Source organism: Mustelus asterias, chromosome 26 (genome assembly GCF_964213995.1).
Source record: "Mustelus asterias chromosome 26, sMusAst1.hap1.1, whole genome shotgun sequence".
NCBI lineage: Eukaryota > Metazoa > Chordata > Chondrichthyes > Carcharhiniformes > Triakidae > Mustelus > Mustelus asterias.
The window spans coordinates 505,844-528,150 of record NC_135826.1 but is presented as its reverse complement, the minus strand read 5'-3'; the positions used below and the strand labels follow the sequence as shown (position 1 = coordinate 528,150).

The 22,307-nt window shown below is 45.3% G+C and overlaps 1 protein-coding gene across 5 annotated transcripts in view; it reads right to left on the bottom strand.

The window, feature by feature from the left end:
- The window catches only part of LOC144479408 (polypyrimidine tract-binding protein 1-like), a 33,036-nt gene extending 17,493 nt beyond the window's left edge, over positions 1-15,543 (bottom strand). For 4 of the 5 annotated variants that reach the window (XM_078198045.1, XM_078198047.1, XM_078198046.1 and 1 more), the window contains exons 1-2: positions 15,453-15,543; positions 13,362-13,392 (exon numbers count right to left, since the gene is read on the bottom strand). In XM_078198045.1, the coding sequence (XP_078054171.1) occupies positions 13,362-13,392; positions 15,453-15,460 (39 nt within the window). In that variant the 5' untranslated portion in view covers positions 15,461-15,543. Of the gene's footprint in view, positions 1-13,361; positions 13,393-15,356; positions 15,372-15,452 lie in introns of those variants that run through there. The other variant, XM_078198049.1, reaches the window with a different exon arrangement.
- Between the last annotated feature and the right edge of the window lie 6,764 nt (positions 15,544-22,307).

The following is a 22,307-nucleotide window of genomic DNA, read 5'->3' as shown; positions in this document are numbered from 1 at the left end:
GAGTACATCAGCTCAAAGAAATGAAGTTTAGTAAATGTTCCCCATCTCTCAATGCTCTCACTGCAGTGGAATGCTTGGATTTCTTTGTATAAGCAGACTTGCACAGGGACCATCCAGTGTTCGTGCCCTCAGGAAATGACCCCATGAAGATAAACATTTAAATTACACCAGGAGGTTACAGCACAGTGGGTGCAGTCAGCTTCTAACATGAATTTACACTGCAAACAAAGATATCACCAAGTTTCCCTTCAATCCACATGAGAATGAGTGCAGCCAAAATGCTTTTAACAGTTGGTAGCTTCAACAATGGTAAATGCACCTAGTAACTCGAGTTCTCTGGGGAAAGTAGGATGAGCAAAGAGTATCACTATCCTACTTTTAACCCCAAATTTTTCACAATTTTCAAATAAGCCACCGGACTACTGAGAATGCGACTGCTGACTACATTATACAGGCAACTAAATGTCAGTAATTCAACCAGCCAGAACCATCATGGGTTAGTGCCAGGTCGGCTAACCCAGCTCAAGATGGTAATTTGAGCCATAACAATTTATACTTAGACTGGGGCACAGGCCAACATCTTCACAGTACAGGGCAATTAGAAAACTGCCCCAGTATCCAAAAGCTGGTGCGGTTGGTTAGTGGACATTATACATTTTTTAAAAAGGGAAATTAGGACATTTTTGATCCTGTGTGGGGGTGTGCCCACTAAAGGCAGACACAAGTACCTGGTCACAACTGCTTTCCAATCGAGAAAAAAAAGAGCATTCGACAGAAAATATGGCAAAAAGTACAGCTGAATAATTCATACATCAATAAGCACTGCCAGTGAGAGCCAGCACTCTTTCAATGCCTTCATGGAAAAAACCTAAAAAATATACAAAGAGCTGACTACAATAGCTAGCAAGATCACATAACAGGGTTACATTGTCAACATTTATTATTTAAACTGGCCTCATCATAACTAGATACTGAAGACACCAACCACACTGTCTATTGTATTCTCCAAACAAGTCTCAAATGACTCATCCAAACTCACCCTGTTCACCTCCACATAATGGAAGTTGAAGCTCAGAACTGATCATGTATTAATTTCTAAACTACTTTGGACAACTTAAATGTGCTGCAATGAACACATCTTTTCCTTAAATTGCTTAAATCTTAACGTGGGTCAATGTTTATTTTCCCGCCACTGGATGATTAGCTGTGACACCAACATGCTTGGGAACACAAGGAGAATCAATGATGGGTGCCCGTACAACATTCAATCCAGGAACAAAGGAAGAGATAGTGTAAACTAATCTATGTGAAATGAGAACCAGGTATATCACTCCATTCCAAACTTAGTGCCTGGTGAAGCTGTGTTGTGGGCTTGGTGATCTATTACTGCTTTCCAGATGAAATGCTACACCAACCTCATTTGAAGAAAACTGATGCCCTTTTGACAGCCATAAGTTTGTTAACAACCTTTATTGTGATGCTGTAGAGTTTGTCCTGCAAGTATATCAGTTCACAGATCACCTATAAATTTAGCAATCCGGACAGCATAATAGGAATCAGCTAGTAGCATGACTGTTCTTGAAAACTCCACCTCATTTTGGGTGGTTTAAAATGACCACAACACTGGGTTTAAAAAAGCAGAATCAGATCGGAGTTGATTGGTTTTACAGAGGGTATAGAGTCATTGAGTTTCAGACATATTTGATATACCCGAAAAGACAACTGGAGCAGAGAGCTGACAAACATCACTGTAACCATGGTGTGAGGATACTCCAAAAAAATAGAAGCCTTAAATATTTGCCAGAACAGTAACATTCCATTCACAGCTCAAACCAAGAGGCCCACCTAATTTTAATCCGCTTAACAGACAAGACCTTTCAGTGGATCAGACTTAATGTACAGAACAGAAAGCATTGGTTTCCAATAAAACAAGGTACAGCATGGAACAAACTGCCTTACCTTGGCAGCTAGTCACCAGCTGGACTAGTGCATTCACAAAACCAGTGCTTTCCAAACTGACCCCATTTTGCAGCTTGAAAATTGCTATGACGCCAGACTGAGTGCAGGGTGCGAGGAGGAATGGGAAATTTGGGAGAAAGCAGGGGGAGGGGAAGGTGGAGCAAACTTAGAAACCATAGAAACCCTACAGTGCAGAAGGAGGCCATTCGGCCCATCGAGTCTGCACCGACCACAATCCCACCCAGGCCCTACCCCCACATATTTTACCCGCTAATCCCTCTAACCTATGCATCTCAGGACTCTAAGGGGCAATTTTTTTTTTAACCTGGTCAATCAACCTAACCCGCACATCTTTGGACTGTGGGAGGAAACCGGAGCACCCGGAGGAAACCCACGCAAACACGAGGAGAATGTGCAAACTCCACACAGACAGACTTCTTTTTAAAAAATCACCTCACCTTTTCATTGGCTTTTGAGTAGGAATAAGACCTCAAAAGATCAGCGAGCCCATAACCACCATTAAAAACCAAGGATCTTACAATTGTTAGCATTCAGCCCAAGCGCCATGGCAGCCTTTGCTGGCTTGGAATTCACAACTCCAAAAAACCTCGTTTCATGGCCCCAGTGGGGGTGGGGACTTGCAGATTGGCACATTCCAAAGTCCAGGACTACGTGCTGAGAAATGAACTAACACTTGGGGCAGTCACCGCAGAGGCGCAAAGGAGAAAGGCTTTGGACAGCGACCTTTCAGCCACAGGGTACCAAGAGGATGGAAATCTGTACAAATGTATCGAGGCACCCGAGAGGGGAACACATTGTATGAAAGAAAATTGAAATCTACTGCACTGTAATTTTCAATTTGAAATGTTTTGACCCCAGGCTGAGCCTGGAACATATATCGAAAACAGCAAAAGAATTATGATTGCACAGTCGCATGAAGAAAAGTCAAGTTTTATGGCACTAGGTTCTCTAAATTTCATGTTGAAACATTTTGTAATGCATTTTTGAGATTCTCCACAGATACTGCCAGACCTTTTGTTTTCATCCCCCAAAGTTATTTCAGTACTCAGCCAGGCATTGCAACAACAAAATCAACAAACAAAAGGAATTGCTATGGCGATTCTGGGACCGAGTCTTTTGTTTACTGAAATTTTACCCTAAAGCCCCAGGTGTATCCAATTACAGGAAAAGCTATTGAGGGATTAAGCGAATCAAAAACAATGGTCTCTAAATCAATTTGAACTGTGACAAATCCACAAGGTTTCTGAACAGTCAATACAATTATTTTAAAAAGAAAAAAGGTGAATTTATATATTAGAAACTATTGGTCCAGCTAAATAAACTCAGCCACTTAAACAGTATAACTTTTGACAATGAAAAGTGAAGACACAATTTCCTAGTTTAGTCTGTGTAGGAAAGCCACTGCTTGATTTGGCCAGTAACTCATTTACACGAGCAAAGTCTCTTCAAAAACTCATTTCATAGAACTGATGCTTATTTAAGATAAGAGTGCACGGGAGGGGAGTGAAGCAAAGCAAAAATTCCTGGCAATCAGTTTAAACAGACATTCCTGTTACTTGCTCAACACTTCCTCTGCGGAAAGCTGCACAGCGATAGAATAATCAAAGGAAGTGTGTATAAAATTACACTGCAGCAAAAACAGGATGCAACAATGCCCCAAAATGCATTCAATAAGGCTTTTGGGGGATTTATCTTGACGTCAACTCACCAGTTTGGTTTTTTGCACACATGCCAGCTTATGATCAGATGGTACCATGTTCTGTTAAATATACCCTGGCAATATGACAGATTTATCTTCAACATTCCAAGCCCTTTGAACCCTAACCCCAAATACTTCATTCCATTAAATGGATATGGAAATATACTAATGACAGACCTCCCATAAGAACACTGTTTTAACATTTGGTCTCAAATTTATCAGGGATCTTATTAGTGTCCTAGCCCAACCATCTTCAATTGCTTCATCAATTACCTTCATTTTATAAAGTCAGAAGTGGGGATGTTCTCCATTGATGGTTTTATTTAGCATCATCACAACACCTCAGAGACTGAAGCAGTCCATGTCCGTATCCTGGACAGTATTCAAGCTTGGCCATATAAATATGGTGGCTACACAGGCAGGTCAGAGGCTGGGAACCCTGCAGTGAGTAACTCACCTCCTGACTCCCCAAAGTCTGTCCACCATTTACAAGGCACAAATCAGGAGTGTGATGGAATACTTCCAAATGCCTGGATGGGTGCAGCTCCAACACAACAGATGGAATTGACACCATCCAGGACAAAGCAGCCCACGTGATTGGCACCCCATTCACCATCTTAAACATTCACTTCCTCCACCATTGTGCAGTGGCAGCAGGGTGTGCCATCTACAAGGTGCACTGCAAGAAACTCATCAAGGCTCCTTTGACAGCCACCTGTTAAACCCACAACCTTTACCACTTGGAAAGAAGAGGGCAGCAGACACATGGGAACATCAACACCTGCCAAGTCACTTACCATCCTGACTTTGAACTATAAATCGACATTCCTTCACCATCGCTGGACCAAAATCCTAAAATTCCATTCCTAACAGCACTGTTTGAATATACCTACACCACAGATTGCAGTGGTTCAAGGCAGCAACTCACCACCACTTTCATGGGCATTACAGGTGGGCTACAAATGCTGGTCCAGTCAGTAACATCTACATACCATGAACAAATGAATAAAATGCAAGCCAGACACCCAGACAAAAATATCTCTTCTGTACTCTATGGCACTATATTATTCTCCGTAAGGAAAGAAACCCAATTCTGAAAGAATCTTGCAAGTTTGGTTTAAATCCAGATCTGCCTGCCCAATATCACAGAATTACTATGGTGTTATCATTTAACTGGCCATTTAATTGACACCCCATAGGAATTTACTCACTGGGTCACGGCCAGAAGAGAAAAACACAAGGAAATCGACGTTGAAGATTATTGCTGTTGGGAAGACGTTTGACCAAAACCAGCCATCAGCACACTGTTCTACAGATATCAGAGCAAATGGTAGATTTTCCACTCGAGTAATATAGTTCTGAAGCATGTAGTTACAACTGAACTAAGTCAGCACCCAGGAATATAGAATATACTTGGCATTAAAGAAATACTCTACAGAACCCAAGTGAAAAGAGAAGAACTCAAAACTTCAAACAAGTCCTTATTCTGCAAGTGGAAGCAGACTCCTCGACTGCTCAGGGAGACGAGAGATGAAATTGCTGGGCCTCTGACGGAAATCTTTGTCACTTCTTTGGACACAGGTGAGGTCCCTGAGGATTGGAGGATAGCGAATGTGGTCCCGTTGTTTAAGAAGGGTAGCAGGGATAACCCAGGAAATTATAGGCCGGTGAGCTTGACGTCCGTGGTAGGGAAGTTGTTGGAGAGGATTCTTAGAGACAGGATGTATGTGCATTTAGAACAGAACAATCTCATTAGTGACAGACAGCATGGTTTTGTAAGAGGGAGGTCGTGCCTTACAAATTTGGTGGAGTTTTTTGAGGAAGTGACAAAAATGGTTGATGAAGGAAGGGCCGTGGATGTCGTCTATATGGATTTCAGTAAGGCATTTGACAAAGTCCCACATGGCAGGTTGGTTAAGAAGGTTACGGCTCATGGGATACAAGAAGTGGCTAGATGGGTGGAGAACTGGCTGGGCCATAGGAGACAGAGGGTAGTGGTCGAAGGGTCTTTTTCCGGCTGGAGGTCTGTGACCAGTGGTGTTCCGCAGGGCTCTGTACTGGGACCTCTGCTATTTGTGATATATATAAATGATTTGGAAGAAGGTGTAACTGGTGTAATCAGCAAGTTTGCAGATGACACGAAGATGGCTGGACTTGTGGATAGCGAAGAGCATTGTCGGGCAATACAGCAGGATATAGATAGGCTGGAAAATTGGGCGGAGAGGTGGCAGATGGAGTTTAATCCGGATAAATGCCAAGTGATGCATTTTGAAAGAAATAATGTAGGGAGGAGTTATACAATAAATGGCAGAGTCATCAGGAGTATAGAAACACAGAGGGACCTAGGTGTGCAAGTCCACAAATCCTTGAAGGTGGCAACACAGGTGGAGAAGGTGGTGAAGAAGGCATATGGTATGCTTGCCTTTATAGGACGGGGTATAGAGTATAAAAGCCGGAGTCTGATGATGCAGCTGTATAGAACGCTGGTTAGGCCACATTTGGAGTACTGCGTCCAGTTCTGGTCGCCGCACTACCAGAAGGACGTGGAGGCGTTAGAGAGAATGCAGAGAAGGTTTACCAGGATGTTGCCTGGTATGGAGGGTCTTAGCTATGAGGAGACATTGGGTAACTGGGGTTGTTCTCCTTGGAAAGACGGAGAATGAGGGGAGATCTAATAGAGGTGTACAAGATTATGAAGAGGATAGATAGGGTGAACGGTGGGAAGCTTTTTCGCAGATCAGAAGTGACGTTCACGAGGGGTCACGGGCTCAAGGTGAGAGGGGCGAAGTATAATTCAGATATTGATGGGGGCCTGGAATGCGCTGCCAAGTGGGGTGGTGGAGGCAGGCACGCTGACATCGTTTAAGACTTACCTGGATAGTCACACGAGTAGCCTGGGAATGGAGGGATACAAACGATTGGTCTAGTTGGACCAAGGAGCGGCACAGGCTTGGAGGGCCGAAGGGCCTGTTTCCTGTGCTGTACTGTTCTTTGTTCAGATGTTGGGCTGATTACATGCAGTGTTAAAATCTGCTGCAGAGATCAGTGTTTACTTCATATTTGCCAGTGAACATAGAAAATAGGAAACGGCCAGTGAACCCTTCGTGCCTGCTCCACCATTCTTATGTTCACTCATTATGATCATCCAACTCAGTAACCTGTTCCCCCATATCCTTCAGTCCCTTTTGCCCAAGAGCTATACCTAACTCGTTGAAAACAAAATGTTTTGGCCTCAATTGCTTCCTGTGGTAGTGAATTCCACAGGCTCACCACTGTCCGGATGAAGAAATTTCTCCTCACCTCAGTCCCAGATGCTTTAACTGTGACCCCTGGCACTCTCCCACTATCGGGAACATCTGCTGATATAGGAAACTGTGAATTGGGCACATGGCTCAAAAGAATAGGAATTTTACCAATTCAAATATCAGGGACCCAAAGAATCTGCTGTATTCCAAGTGCTTCTAAAAGCAATACCACTAATAGCAAACAGCTTCCCCTACACTAAACCTGCTTTTACTCCACAGCAGACTGCACAACAGAACAGGAGACATGCAGCAATCTGCAGCATTGCTACATTAACAGGACCAGCAAAAACAAAATCAAAGCACTACTGAAAGTGAAGAACACTGCAACTATAAAGAAAACTATTCCTATCCACTTCAGTCATATAAATCTTTCCTAAAGCTAGAACAGAAAACATGGACTCTTCAACCTTTCAGGCACTTTTAACGATACCAATAAATCCCCTTTTGCTCACAGGCTGATCTTTGGTCTGGTTGTGACATTGTCAGTGGACTCCACAGTTAAACAGATCATTGGAGCTACCTATAAAAAGAGGGGCCAGCTGCAACTACTTGTAAAATGCAGGCTCTCGGGAATGTCTTCTTTAAAGACTGATGTATATGAACTCTAGAATGCACATCACAGATCGAGAAAATGGGATCAATAATTACTGTTAGAATAAGGTAAACATTGTCAACAGTGCATGTTTCCTCAGTTAAACAAGATTTAATCAATTTTAGAACACCAGCATGGCACAGCCAGCAGTATTCACTAGCTACATCAACAGGAAACCTTGCAAGAGGAAGGCAAAAAACCAACCCATTTTTGTAGGACTTTTATTAATGCTGGTTTGGACAACCTGGTCTGTAGTCAGGTGCTCCAAGAGTTTTCCTACTTAACCAAAACCTTAATTTTGAATACCTGCAACTGTCTTCCTTCAACACACAACTACTCTAAATACAAGAACAAACTGGTAAGGAAAGGCAAGGAGCAAGGTTTTACTCAGTTGTCGAGATCCAACATATTCTCCCTGGAAAGATGGTAGATGCCAAATCCAGAAATAATTTAAGGATAGGTTGAACAGGTGCTAGAAGATGAGGAATTTATCAGGTGATGGGTTAAAAACAGAGGAAATACAACTACTCCGAGCCAGCACAGGCATGACTGACTGACTGGCCTCTTTTGGGTTGGATGTTTATATGATTTAACACCCACCCTTGATAGTGGGGGAATTCAACAAGAAAATGGGGAAGTGGTTAAACTGTTATTGGAAATAGTCATTGCCTGGCACTTGAGTGACAAAGTTGTTTGCCACTTATCAGCCGAAGTCTGAAAGTTTTTCCGGTATTGCTGCATGCGCATACTAACTGCTCCATTGCCAGAGGACAGAATGCAACATGGAGGCAGTCATTGTTTAAGCAGTTCAGTATGCTCTGAGGAACTCCTGCAGCAATGCCCCAAGCCCAGCTATCTCTTCCAGCTCTTGGAAAATCTTTACGATCATGATTTCAATGATCGTTCATAGCACTTCTACTCAACAAGGCCACAACATCTTCCAAAAGTGTCATGCCCAGAATTGGTCACAATAATCCAGCTGTGACCAAATGATTGGTAAAGCTTCCCCATGTTGGTTTTAATTAGGGACCTTTTAAACAAGTAGTCCAAGTGCTTTCTTAAAATCACCTTATCTGACATGCCCTGCCACCTTCAAAAGATCTGTGAATATGTACTCCCAATCTCCCGAATAGCACCATTTAAGTTGTGACATCACCACATTGTTCCTCCCAAAATGCATCTCTACCCTTGGCCACAACTACCACACATCCGCCCGTTTCATTAGTCTTCACCCTCTTGGAAGTGTGTTACTATGCAGCTCTATTTATTATGTATCATCTGCAAACTTAAGAATTGTACTCCCTATATCCAAATCACTTGATGCAATCCCCATTGCATACTTCTCCAGTGAACACAAACATGCATTCATAGCCACTCTGTCTCCTAGCCATTAGCCAATCGCACATTTACAATTTGATATACTTCTATTTCCAAATAAATCTATAGACCTACTGTACCTACCTTCAACAATCCTGTTACTTATAAGTTGTTTATAAGATTAGTTACACAACTAACAAATTCACAATAAGTGTTGGCTATCCTTTATTAGCTCACATTTCTCCAAGAATGAAGCCATCATAGCAATCTTTATTTGTCTCCACTGACACAAGTCTTGTTTGACTTGCACTTACCATTGTATCCTATTCCTTTTGTGAACATTTGCAGTCCTCCAGTTCTCTGCCACCTCCATCCCAGTTCCCCTCAGCAACCTGGAATACATTCCAACTCGATCTCATTTTTGTTATCCTATCTACTACAAGATTAATTGCATCAAAAATAGAATCATAGAATCAGAGGCCATTCTGCACCAACAATAATCCCACCCAAGCCCTATCCACATAACCTCACGTATTTACCCTAATCCTTGTGACACTATGTGGCAATTTAGCATGGCCAATCCCCCTAACCTGCCCATCACAAAATACCCCAGTTATGCCACTGTTTAAGAGCTGAATTCCTGCATCTTTTTAAATTTCCCTCTTCAGCCTGTATTTGACACTTAAAAAGTGGTGCATGACCAAAGGAACACTAGCTTTGGCTAGTAAAAATCCAGCTTCTGATATTAAAACAATAATACTTGGTCAATGACAGGTGTATATCAGCCCACAGCTTCTAATGCATCACAATTCATTTTTGTTTTGTTCTATCGCCACAAAAATTTCAATTGAATACAGCCTCAAAATATCAGCAGGTGCCAGAAAGCTGGGAGTAAGTTGCAAATTAGCTTCACAGAATTACCACTGGTGTACTTGCACCAATCCATTACTCTCCACACCCTCAATGTAGACGTAAACAGCTGAAGCTTCCAAAGGTTAACTGACATTGCACAAGTGCTTTAAGGTGGGGCAAAAATAAACTTATTTCAGGCAGAGCAGGTGGTTATGATCACAGTCCAGAAATCTGAGCCAAACCATGGCAATATGCCTGGACAGCCTCAACCGGGATCTTGGGTTCATGTCACACTATCTGTAATCCCACGACTTGCCTGGGCTTGCAAAATCTCACTATCCTGGCTGGAGACAATACACATCTCTTTAACCTGTGCTTAACCTTCTCTCCATTCACATTGTCTGTACCTTTAAGACTTGATTACCTGTAAAGACTCACATTCCAACCATTATCTTGTAAATTGAGTTTGTGTCTATATATGCCCTGTTTGGGAACAGAACTCCCACTCACCTGATAAAGGGGCAGCGCTCCGAAAGCTTGTGCTACCAAATAAACCTGTTGGGACTTTAACCTGGCGTTGAGACTTCTTACTGTGCTTACCCCAGTCCAACGCCGGCATCTCCACATCATAACATGTCTGGTAACTGTACTGAATTTAACCACATCCAGGACAACACTGCTGCCTCATAGCACCTGGGAGCCAGGTTCAATTCCCAACTTGGGTCACTGTGTGGAGTTTGCACGTTCTTCCCATGTCTGAGGGGGTTTCCTCCCACAATCTGAAAGAAGTGCTGGCTAGGTGCATTGGCCAAGCTAAATTCTCCCTCAGTGTATCCGAACAGGCGCCAGAGTGTGACGACTAGGGGATTTTCACAGTAACTTCATCACAACGTCAATGTAAGCCTATTTGTGACAATAAAAAAAAAACTGAACCAACTGGTACAGCAGTTAATCAGGAGAGGTGGAACAAGCTACATGCCCATTGCTGTCAGATAGATTCTAGTGATATGTTTGACTGTACAGGTGAACAGGATTACATCAAATATGGCACTGTAAAATTCCCTTTATGGGAAAAGATCAGTAACCACCTATTTGGAGCCAGGAGGAAAAATGAGGAAGAGTGGATTGTGATATGTAAATTTTGTAAATTGAGTTTGTGTCTTTATATGCCCCGTTTGTGAACAGAACTCCCACTCACCTGACAAAAGAGCAGCGCTCAGAAAGCTAGTGGCCTTTGCTACCAAATAAACCTGTTGGACTTTAACCTGGTGTTGTGAGACTTCTTACTGTGTTTACCCCAGTCCAACGCCGGCATCTCTACATCATGAATAATTTGATACCAGTAGCTCAATATTCAATACGAATATTTTCCAGGTTAAACAGCTCAGCTCAATTTCTCAGATCACTTTCTGGACCAGGCTTCATTCTGGGAACATATTCCACTCAAAGTTAGACTACTATTCCACCAACACAGGCATTCCAAACAAAGCTGGATTACAATTTATTGATTACAGGAGACCCTTTCACATCTGCAGAATCCGTTAGACTATTCAGAGAAACTCTTCCGAATCTCTAATAGGTTACATATGGGTACACATCCAGGGACTACAATCAGGTGCCAACTCTAGATTTAAACACAGGAAACCACAGCTTATGACAAGATTCCTTCCAACCCATCATTCTACAATTGTTTAATAAATGAATGAAGTCCTGAATTAACATTGCAAAACTACATGTCCAAGTAGTTTGTTACATTATAAATCCCACATTAGACTGTTGCTAAGTGAGAACGCCACTGTTTAATTATCTTCATCTAACCTTCAATTGCATGTCTACTGCCAAAAGACTCTAGCATAATTTTTTCAACTAGATCTTAAATAAGCTTTGCATGCAAGATCTCCAGTTCACGTCTTAGAACATTGAAAGGTTTAAACCAGAAACTATAAGGTCAAGTCATTCATGGAACGATGAGAAAATAACAATTCAAATATTTTTAAAAGGAAAAATAAAAATAGGGTAGGGAAAAAGTGAGAAATTCTAATTGATGACCCGTAGACCAGATTCTAGAACTGCACGCATACAAGCTGGAAATTTAATGTGTTAGCAAGCACAGAATAGCAGAATCATCTGAAGAATTTCTTCTAATAAGTGGTCTATAAATGGTATAAAGTGGTATTATAAATAATTCTAATGCAAGTCTATAAAAAGTCAGCTCACTAGATTGTGCTCTCCTTCGAACAAGCACCAACCAAACTCTCAAGATCAAAAATCACATCTGCAAACTTGAACTAGACAATCTTATACATCCAGTCCAAGTGGCAATTTTACACAGGGTCTTGCTGGAAGAGCCAGAATCTTGGTCCCTACACTGAAATTGCATTTTGCTAACAGATTTCACACCCTAATCCAGGTGCTGGTTCCCTGCATCACTGGAGGCAGGAAGTAAACAGACTATACACAACTCACCCAGTCTTCCTGTACTCGCAGCCTGCACAAGATAACTGCATTGATTTTTAGCAATGGTAATTGTACTTGGAAAGCTGCTTCACCAGATTTTAGGACAGTCTTGTTGCATAGTGACGCATAAACAAATTTTGGGCAGGTAGAAATTGAAATTTAGACTATTAACTTCTGCAGAATTCTTGTTTTGCAAAGCAATGCTAACCTGCCTTGCAAGAAAAAGGATAAACAGACAGACTAGGTATAGACTACAGCAGCCAGAAATGTTCTTACAATAGTTACTGACCTGCTTAGAACCTTAAAGCTGCTGCCTTGTCAGTTTTGATATGTCATACTAACTTTCATAAACATCTCAAGTTGTAAAGGTATGTTGACTATGCTTAAGTTTACCAGGGCTAGATCAATGTAATCTGGCCCAACCGTAACCCTTTAAAAACAGGCCAAACCGTCCCCAATTGTCTTTGAACTGAGTGGTTTGCTAAGCCATTTCAAAGGGCTTAGTCAACCACTGTGGGTCTAGAGTCACATGTAGGCCACACCAGGTAAAGATTTGTTGTCCACGATGGGGTTTTACAACAATCGACAGTTGTTTCATAGTCATCATTAAGCTTTTTAATTCCAGATTTTTAAAAATGTCACCATGGGCAGTGGTGGGATTTGAACCAGAGCATTACCCAGAGTCTCTGGAATACTAGTCCAGTGACAATACCACTGCACCACTAGCTCAAGTCATAGTGCTGAGCTAATCGACTGGTGGATATTCCTCAAGAACTCATTATTTCAGCTAAAGTGTCCTCACATCCAAGTGAGATAAATGATGCATTTAGTCTCGTGGACAGTAGGAGTGTGCAGCCTATTCCATTCCCACTGGAATTAAAGTTTGTGTGCAGCTAACTACTTCCCTGGGGGCTAGTTGGATCTTTAGCTTGGGGGGGGGGGGGGGGGGGTGGCTTGTTTGGAATGCTCTTTCAGAGAGTCGGTGCAGACTTGATGGGCCGAATACCGCCTTTCTGCACTGTAGGGATTTTATGTTCCACTATTGAATGGTTTTAAAATCCAACCTTGAGATGGAAACTGAGGCCCACTTATTGTCGAGTAACAGGAACTGAAACACATGAATAGGCCTAGTTATGAAAGTTACAGTAATGAAACCTACCTTTGTACCAACTGTTATATCTTGGACAATGCTGTAAATGGAACAGAAAAAGTTAGATAAGTTCATCACGTACTAAATCAGTTATGAGAACATTCCAAGTGCTTTTGCAGTTTAAGAGAAAGGGTCAGACTTTGCTATAAGTTGATATAAGCCTACACAAAATTTACTTCACTCAGTATCACACTCAACAGAAATATGCTATGCCTCCGCAAAGATACTGAATCCAATAAACAAAGATTTTAGAAGGCAATTTCTACATTTAAGGCAAAGTAAAAAGATCAAGTTCTGAAAGATCCAAAATGAGGAAAGATCCGACCACATTAGCTATGGAGTACAAAAATATTTATTTTCCTCTTAAAACTGCACCCAAAATGTTAGCCCACATTAGATGGTTGCTACTTTTTGTACAAGTGACTGCATTTGTCTAGAACTCATCATACATCCTGTTGTGCCACTTTAACCAAGGTTTCCAAACATTGCATTCTTTCGGACCGTTTTTTTTGTTAGGCAACATGTGAAAAAAAATATGGTTTTGCCAGGGTCAGATAGTGTCGTACAGGATCAGCAGTCAGACCCAGCAAAACAGGGAAATAACATGGAAAATGTGTTATGGAATGAGATCGAGCAAAGAACTTTTAAATTCTACAGAACAAAATGCAACAAGAATCTGTTTCCTTGCATTACAGAAACAGCCAGCGTCATCTGAAGACCCGAACATGTGGACATCAGTTGTGGTAATAATTCCGATCCACCCCGTGAGAATTGGGTTGCTAGCGCTATGCTTGAAAATCAGGAACCAAATATTCTTTCCCCCCAACCCCACACACCAAATTCCATTGTTTTCTGGATAGACGTGTGCGCTTTGAGGGTTATGCAACTGGTTTCAAAGAGGGTGGAGTCATGTTAAACGCTCATTTCCTCATTCATAAAGTCTCATGACCCACACGAAGGCGAACTTCAAAAATACCCAACATTGAGTATTCCAACCAAATGGACGATTCACCAGAAACCCCAGACTCGAGGCCCTTTGCTGGGAGCGCGGCACAGAATTCACTGCCAAACATATCGATTAAAACCAAAGAATAGCAACAGGAAGCGAGAATGGAGTTCAGTGATCACAGCATCATTTAAAAGTTAACTGCGACTTTCCAGCATGGAAATGGCCGCAAGCTTCACCCCGGGGCTCAGTGCGGAGGGGGAGACACTGGGCTATTCAACTGCAGTGGCCTCAGAGTGGGGGGGGATGGGAGTCCGGTAGGCAGGGATCCGGATCAGGAACCGCCGCCGCACAAAGGCAGCAGCGCCAGCCAGCCATGTGGCCGGAACACCGAGCCCGACCCCCAGGGAGCCGCCATCTCGCGGAGCGCCCAGGCCTTTATACCAACCCCCCCCGCAAACCAAACTCCCCGGGGCCGGAGCAGCCCAACAAGCCGAGGCCCGGCCCTGAAGCGGAACCGACCGCCCCAAGGCCTCTTCCCCTCCCCCTCAAACCGCTCCGGAGCGAACGGGAGCCCGCCCACCCCCCCCCGCGGGCCCCCTTCCTTCCCCCCCCCCCCGCGGGCCCCGAGCCGCCTCCTCTCGCCCCCCCCCCCTCGCGGGCCTCCTTTTCCCCCCCCGGGCCTCCTTTTCCCCCCCGGGCCTCCTTTCCCCCCCCCCGGGCCCCGGGCCTCCTTTCCCCCCCCCGGGCCCCGGGCATCCTTTTCCCCCCCCGGGCCTCCTTTTCCCCCCCCGGGCCTCCTTTTCCCCCCCCGGGCCCCGGGCCTCCTTTTCCCCCCCGGGCCCCGGGCCTCCTTTTCCCCCCCCCCGGGCCTCCTTTTCCCCCCCCGGGCCCCGGGCCTCCTTTTCCCCCCCCCCGGGCCCCGGGCCTCCTTTTCCCCCCCCCCGGGCCCCGGGCCTCCTTTTCCCCCCCCCGGGCCCCGGGCCTCCTTTTCCCCCCCCCGGGCCCCGGGCCTCCTTTTCCCCCCCCCGGGCCCCGGGCAGTCCGCGTGTTCGTACCGCCCGCCCGCAATTTCTCCGACATGACGAAGCGGGACACTGGCTCCGGCCAGACGCGGGTCGGGGGCGGGGGATCGGGGTGGGCTCGCGGCTTACCCGTCCATTGCAGACCCAGGAGCGCAGAAAGAAAAGCCGCGACTCCGGCCCGCCCCGCTCACATATAGCCGCACAAAATGGCGCCACGTCAATCACCGCCCCCCGCCGCCTTCCATTGGCTGCTGCAGGGGGAGGGGCGGGGCCAGCCCGGGTCCCATTGGCTGCTGCAAAGAGTCAACGTGGAGCTTCCTGTCAATCAAACCCAAGGTCTGACCGGAAGTCCCGCCCCTACCTGCCAATCACACCGTCCGCACTGTTGATTGGACAGGGACACACACGTGCCAGCCCAGGACCCCTGTCAATCAGAGGAAGGGCGGGGCGAGGAGATAGACCCGCCCCCTTCCCCCTGCTCCATCTCTTTCATTACTCCCACTTCTCATGGCGCCTTTCCATGCGACACAGGAAGTGTAACAGCTGCTCTTTGACCGCCTCCTCTCTCTCTCTCTCTCCAAGGCCCCAATCACTCCTCCAGGTGAAGCCTGTGGAGCTCAGTCTCCTGTATTCACTGCACACAATGCCGCCTCCTCTACAATGGGCAGACAGGACAGGCACTGGGTGTCTGCACCTCCCTTCAGCCTGAGGTGTGACCCGAGCTTGCCACGTTAACTCTGCACCGTGCAGTCAGTCACACACTCCTGGGCTCCCTCACCTCTTCCAGTCAAGCTCAGCGTAAGCTCGAGGAACAGCTCCTCATCTTTCATTTTGGGCACTTTTATAGTCTCTTCAACTCAACAATGAGTTCAACAATTTCAGGCTGTAAACTCCACTGCCTCACTCCTTGTTTTTGCATTTGGACAGCAGCTGTTCATCATTTTGCCATTCACACCTCTAGACATATATTTTGTTTCTTCATAGAACAAAGATCAATACAGCACAGGAACAGGCCCTTCGGCCCTCCAAGCCCGTGCTGCTCCCTGGTCCAAACTAGACCATCCTTTTGTATCCCTCCATTCCCACTCCGTTCATGTGGCTATCTAGATAAGTCTTAAACGTTCCCAGTGTGTCCGCCTCCACCACCTTGCCCGGCAGCGCATTCCAGGCCCCCACCACCCTCTGTGTAAAATACGTCCTTCTGATATCCGTGTTAAACCTCCCCCCCCTCACCTTGAACCAATGACCCCTCGTGAACGTCACCACCAACCTGGGGAAAAGCTTCCCACCGTTCACCCTATCTATGTCTTTCATAATTTTATACACCTCTGTTAGGTCACCCCTCATCCTCCGTCTTTCCAGTGAGAACAACCCCAGTTTACCCAATCTCTCCTCATAACTAAGCCCTTCCATACCAGGCAACATCCTGGTAAACCTCCTCTGCACTCCCTCTAAAGCTTCCACATCCTTCTGGTAGTGTGGCGACCAGAACTGGGCGCAGTATTCCAAATGCGGCTGGACCAACATTCTATACAACTGCAACATCAGACCCCAACTTTTATACTCTATGCCCCGTCCTATAAAGGCAAGCATGCCATATGCCTTATTCACTACCTTCTCCACCTGTGACGTCACCTTCAAGGATCTGTGGACTTGCACACCCAGGTCCCTCTGCGTATCTACACCCTTTATGGTTCTGCCATTTATCGTATAGCTCCCTCCTACGTTAGTTCTACCAAAATGCATCACTTCGCATTTATCTGGATTGAACTCCATCTGCCATTTCTTTGCCCAAATTTCCAGCCTATCTATATCCTTCTGTAGCCTCTGACAATGTTCCTCACTATCTGCAAGTCCAGCCATTTTCATGTTGTCTGCAAACTTACTGATCACCCCAGTTACACCTTCTTCCAGATTGTTTATATAAATCACAAACAGCAGAGGTCCCAATACAGAGCCCTGCGGAACACCACTAGTCACAGGCATCCAGCTGGAAAAAGATCCTTCCACTACCACTCTCTGTCTTCTGTGACCAAGCCAGTTCTCCACCCATCTAGCCACCTCCCCCTTTATCCCTTTCATGATTTTATACACCTCCAATAGGTCACCCCTCATCCTCCGTCTTTCCAGTGAGAACAACCCCAGTTTACCCAATCTCTCCTCATAACTAAGCCCTTCCATACCAGGCAACATCCTGGTAAACCTCCTCTGCACTCTCTCTAAAGCCTCCACGTCCTTCTGGTAGTGTCATAGAATCCCTACAGTGCAGAAAGAGCAGATCCCCCTCCCCCCCGCCCCCCGGCCCTGCCTATCCCTGTAACCCTGTGTATGTACCCCATGGGAGGAACACAGTAAGAAGTCTCACAACACCAGGTTAAAGTCCAACAGGTTTATTTGGTAGCAAAAGCCACTAGCTTTCGGAGTGCCAGGTACATGGTACATCCACCAGGTACGTAGTACATACTCTTGCAACTCGGCCAACGTTGTCTACCTGATACGCTGCAGGAAAGGATGTCACAAGGCATGGTACATTGGGGAAACCATGCAGACGCTGCGACAACGGATGAATGAACACTGCTCGACAATCACCAGGCAAGAGTGTTCTCCTCCTGTTGGGGAACACTTCAGCGGTCACGGGCATTCGGCCTCTGATCTTCGGGCAAGCGTTCTCCAAGGCGGCCTTCACGACACACAACACAGAGTCGCTGAGCAGAAACTGATAGCCACGAGGACGGCCTCAACCGGGATCTTGGGTTCATGTCACACTATCTGTAACCCTCACGACTTGCCTGGACTTGCAAAATCTCACTGGCTGTCCTGTCTGGAGACAATAAACATCACTTTAACCTGTGCTTAACGCTCTCTCCGCTCACATTGTCTGTACCTTTAAGACTTGATTACCTGTAAAGACTCGCATTCCAACCATTATTTTGTAAATTGAGTTTGTGGCTTTATATGCCCTGTTTGTGAACAGAACTCCCACTTACCTGACGAAGGAGCAACGCTCCGAAAGCTAGTGGCTTTTGCTACCAAATAAACCTGTTGGACTTTAACCTGGTGTTGTGAGACTTCTTACTGTGTTTACCCCAGTCCAACGCCGGCATCTCCACATCATGACTACTGTGGGAGGAAACCCACCCAGAGGAAACCCACGCAGACACAAGGACAACGTGCAAATGTCACACAATCATCCAAAGCTGGAATTGAACCTGGGTCCCTGACACTGAGGCAGCAGTGCTAACCACTGTGCCACCACACTGCCACATTGTCTCATACTTGTTCCATTACTACTCTTTTTCATCCTGTTGTACGTACACAAATACATATAGTCACACACATACATACAGATACAGATACACACACACAAACATACATACACGGAAACAGACAGAACATGGAGGCTTTGGGGAGAGTACAAAAAAGATTTACCAGACTGTTGCCTAGTATGGAGGGTATTAGCTATGAGTAGAGATTGAATAAACTGGGATTGATTTTCCTGGAAAGAAGGAGGCTGAGGGGCGACTTGATAGGAGTTTATAAAATTATGAGGGGTATATATGCAGGCAGCACAGTGGTTAGCACTGCTGCCTCACAGCGCCAGGGACCTGGGTTCGATTCCCGGCTTGGGTCACTGTGTGGAGTTTGCATGTTCTCCCTGGGTCTGTGTGGGTTTCCTCCAGGTGCTCCGGTTTCCCCCCACATTCTGAAAGACGTGCTGGTAGGTGCATTGATCCGAACAGGCACCAGACTGTGGCGACTAGGGGAATTTCACAGTAACTTCATTGCAGTGTTAATGTAAGCCTTACCTGTGACTAATAAAAAAGCTTTAACTTATACCTTCAGATAGAGTGAACAGTTGGAAGCTTTGGAAGGGCAGAAATGACAATTACAAGGGGGCACAAGTTCAAGATAAGGGGGGAAAGGTTCAGTGGAGATGTGCAGGGGAAGTTTTTGTTACACAGAGGGGGGTGAGGGCCTGGAGTGCACTGCCAAGTGAGGTGGTTGAGGCAGATATGTTAGCGACATTTGAGACTTATCTGGATAGGCACATGAACAGACAGGGAATAGAGGGAAACAAGCAGTTGGTCCAGATCGGTCAACGTGATCGGCGCAGGCTTGGGGGGCCAAAGGGCCTGCTCCTGTGCTGTACTATCCTTTGTTCTTTGTATAGACACAGAAACACACACACACACACAGAAACATACACACACACAAACATACAGAAACATACACACACACAAACATACAGAAACATACAGACACACACAAACATACAGACACACAAACAGACATATGCAAATGCAGATACACAGGCACACACAAAGAAACATATACATACACACCCACAAACAGAAACATACATATACAGAGACATATAAACACACAGACTCTGACACACAGAAACGTACACAGAGACACATGTACATACACAGAGGCATATACACAGACACACATACATTTTGATTTGATTTATTACATACATACACACAGACACATACAAACAGATACATGCGTATCAGAAATAAGGAGAGTTAGAGTCCAATCAATAAAGGTAAAATAACACACGGTTAAGTGTCCTTAATGTTTGATTTGATTTATTATTGTCACATAGAATCATAGAAACCCTACAGTGCAGAAAGAGGCCATTCGGCCCATCGAGTCTGCACCGACCACAATCCCACCCAGGCCCTATCCCCATATCCCTACATATTTACCCGCTAATCCCTCTAACCTACGCATCTCAGGACACTAAGGGGCAATTTTAGCATGGCCAATCAATCAAACCCACACATCTTTGGACTGTGGGAGGAAACCAGAGCACCCGGAGGAAACCCACGCAGACACGAGGAGAATGTGCAAACTCCACACAGACAGTGACCCAAGCCGGGGATCGAACCCAGGTCCCTGGAGCTGTGAAGCAGCAGTGCTAACCACCATGCTACCGTGCCGCCCACATACATATTAACATACAGTGAAAAGTATTGTTTCTTGTGCGCTATACAAAGCATACCGTTCATAGAGAAGGAAACGAGAGAGTGCAGAATGTAGTGTTACAGTCATAGCTAGGGTGAAGGGAAAGATCAACTTAATGCAAGGTAAGTCCATTCAAAAGTCTGACAGCAGCAGGGAAGAAGCTGTTCTTGAGTTGGTTGGTACGTGACCTCAGACTTTTGTATCTTTTTCCTGATGGAAGAAGGTGGAAGAGAGAATGTCCGGGGTGCGTGAGGTCCTTAATTATGCTGGGGCTGCTTTGCCAAGGCAGCAGGAAGTGTAGTCAGAGTCAATGGATGGGCGGCTGGTTTGCATGATGGGTTGGGCTACATTCATGACCTTTTGTAGTTCCTTGCGGTCTTGGGCAGAGCAGGAGCCATACCAAGCTGTGATACAACCAGAAAGAAAGAGTTCTATGGTGCATCTGTAAAAGTTGGTGAGAGTCGTAGCTGACATGCCAAATTTCCTTAGTCTTCTGAGAAAGTAGAGGCGTTGGTGTACTTTCTTAACTATAGCGTCGGCATGGGGGGGACCAGGACAGGTTGTTGGTGATCGGGACACCTAAAAACTTGAAGCTCTTGACGCTTTCTACTTCATCCCCCATTGATGTAGACTGGGGCATGTTCTCCTTTACGCTTCCTGAAGTCGATGACAATTCCTTCATTTTGTTGACATTGAGGGAGAGATTATTGTTGCCGCACCAATTCACCAGATTCTCTAGCTCATTCCTGTACTCTGTCGCATCATTGTTTGAGATCCGACCCACTACGGTGGTGTCGTCAGCAAACTTGAAAAGCAAATTGGAGTGGAATTTGGCCACACAGTCATAGGTGTATAAGGAGTACAGTAGGGGGTTGAGAACACAGCCTTGTGGGGCACCGGTGTTTCATGTTAGTATAGCCAATCCTTACTCTTTTTTCACTTACGCTTTTTATAGGGTGTATGTTGTCCCACAAGGAATGATGACACAAGGCATGCAAGGAACCCTGCACGGTGGCACAGTGGTTAGCACTGCTGCCTCACTGTGCCAGGGACCTGGGTTCAATTCTGGCCTCGGGTCACTCTCTGTGTGCAGTTTGCACATTCTCCCTGTGTCTGCGTGGATTTCCTCCAGATGTTCAGGTTTCCTCCCAAGGTCCAAAGATGTGCAGATTAGCTTGATTGGCCCAGGTTGATTGGCCAGGTTAAAAATTGCCCCTTAGAGTCCTGGGATGCGTAGGTTAGAGGGATTAGCAGGTAAATATGTGGGGGTAGGGCCTGGGTGGGATTGTGGTCGATGCAGACTTGATGGGCCGAATGGCCTCCTTCTGCACTGTAGGGTTTCTATGATTCTAAATTGACTCTAGTGTCAGGGGGATTAGCAGGGTAAACATGTGGAGTTATGGGAATAGGGCCTGGGTGGGATTGTGGTTGGTGCAGATTCGATGGGCCCAATGGCTCTGTAAGGATTCTATGATTCTACTTCTGAGTATCCATCAGAAAGATTCCGATGAGAAGAATTGCTAATAATAATTTCATGTTTTCTGGGTCACCAAGATGGAAACTTGAGTACACATTTCTCCATATTTAATTTTTAAAAATGTTTTATTTGCCTTTGGGGCGAATGGGATCAAAGGTTATGGGGAGAAAGCAGGATTAGGCTATTGAGTTGGATGATTAGGCTATTGAGTTGGATGATCAGCCATGATCATAATGAATGGCGGAGCAGGCTCGAAGGGCCAAATGGCCTCCTCCTGCTCCTATGTTTCTATGTTTATAACATCCTCGATGTTAAGGGTGCTTCTTTATAGTACTTCGCTCCAAAACATCAAAATCAGTCTTGTCTGGGTACATAACCAATTCAACTGACCAATCAAACTTTTCAACTGCTCTGCTTCTTCTTTAGATGTGACATCTGTGATGACCTGGCAGAGTTAACCAGGAGGGTGAACTTTGCAGGTGATGTTTTTACCAATGGACCCTGGATTTCACTAGGTCCAGCTGGTTATCAAT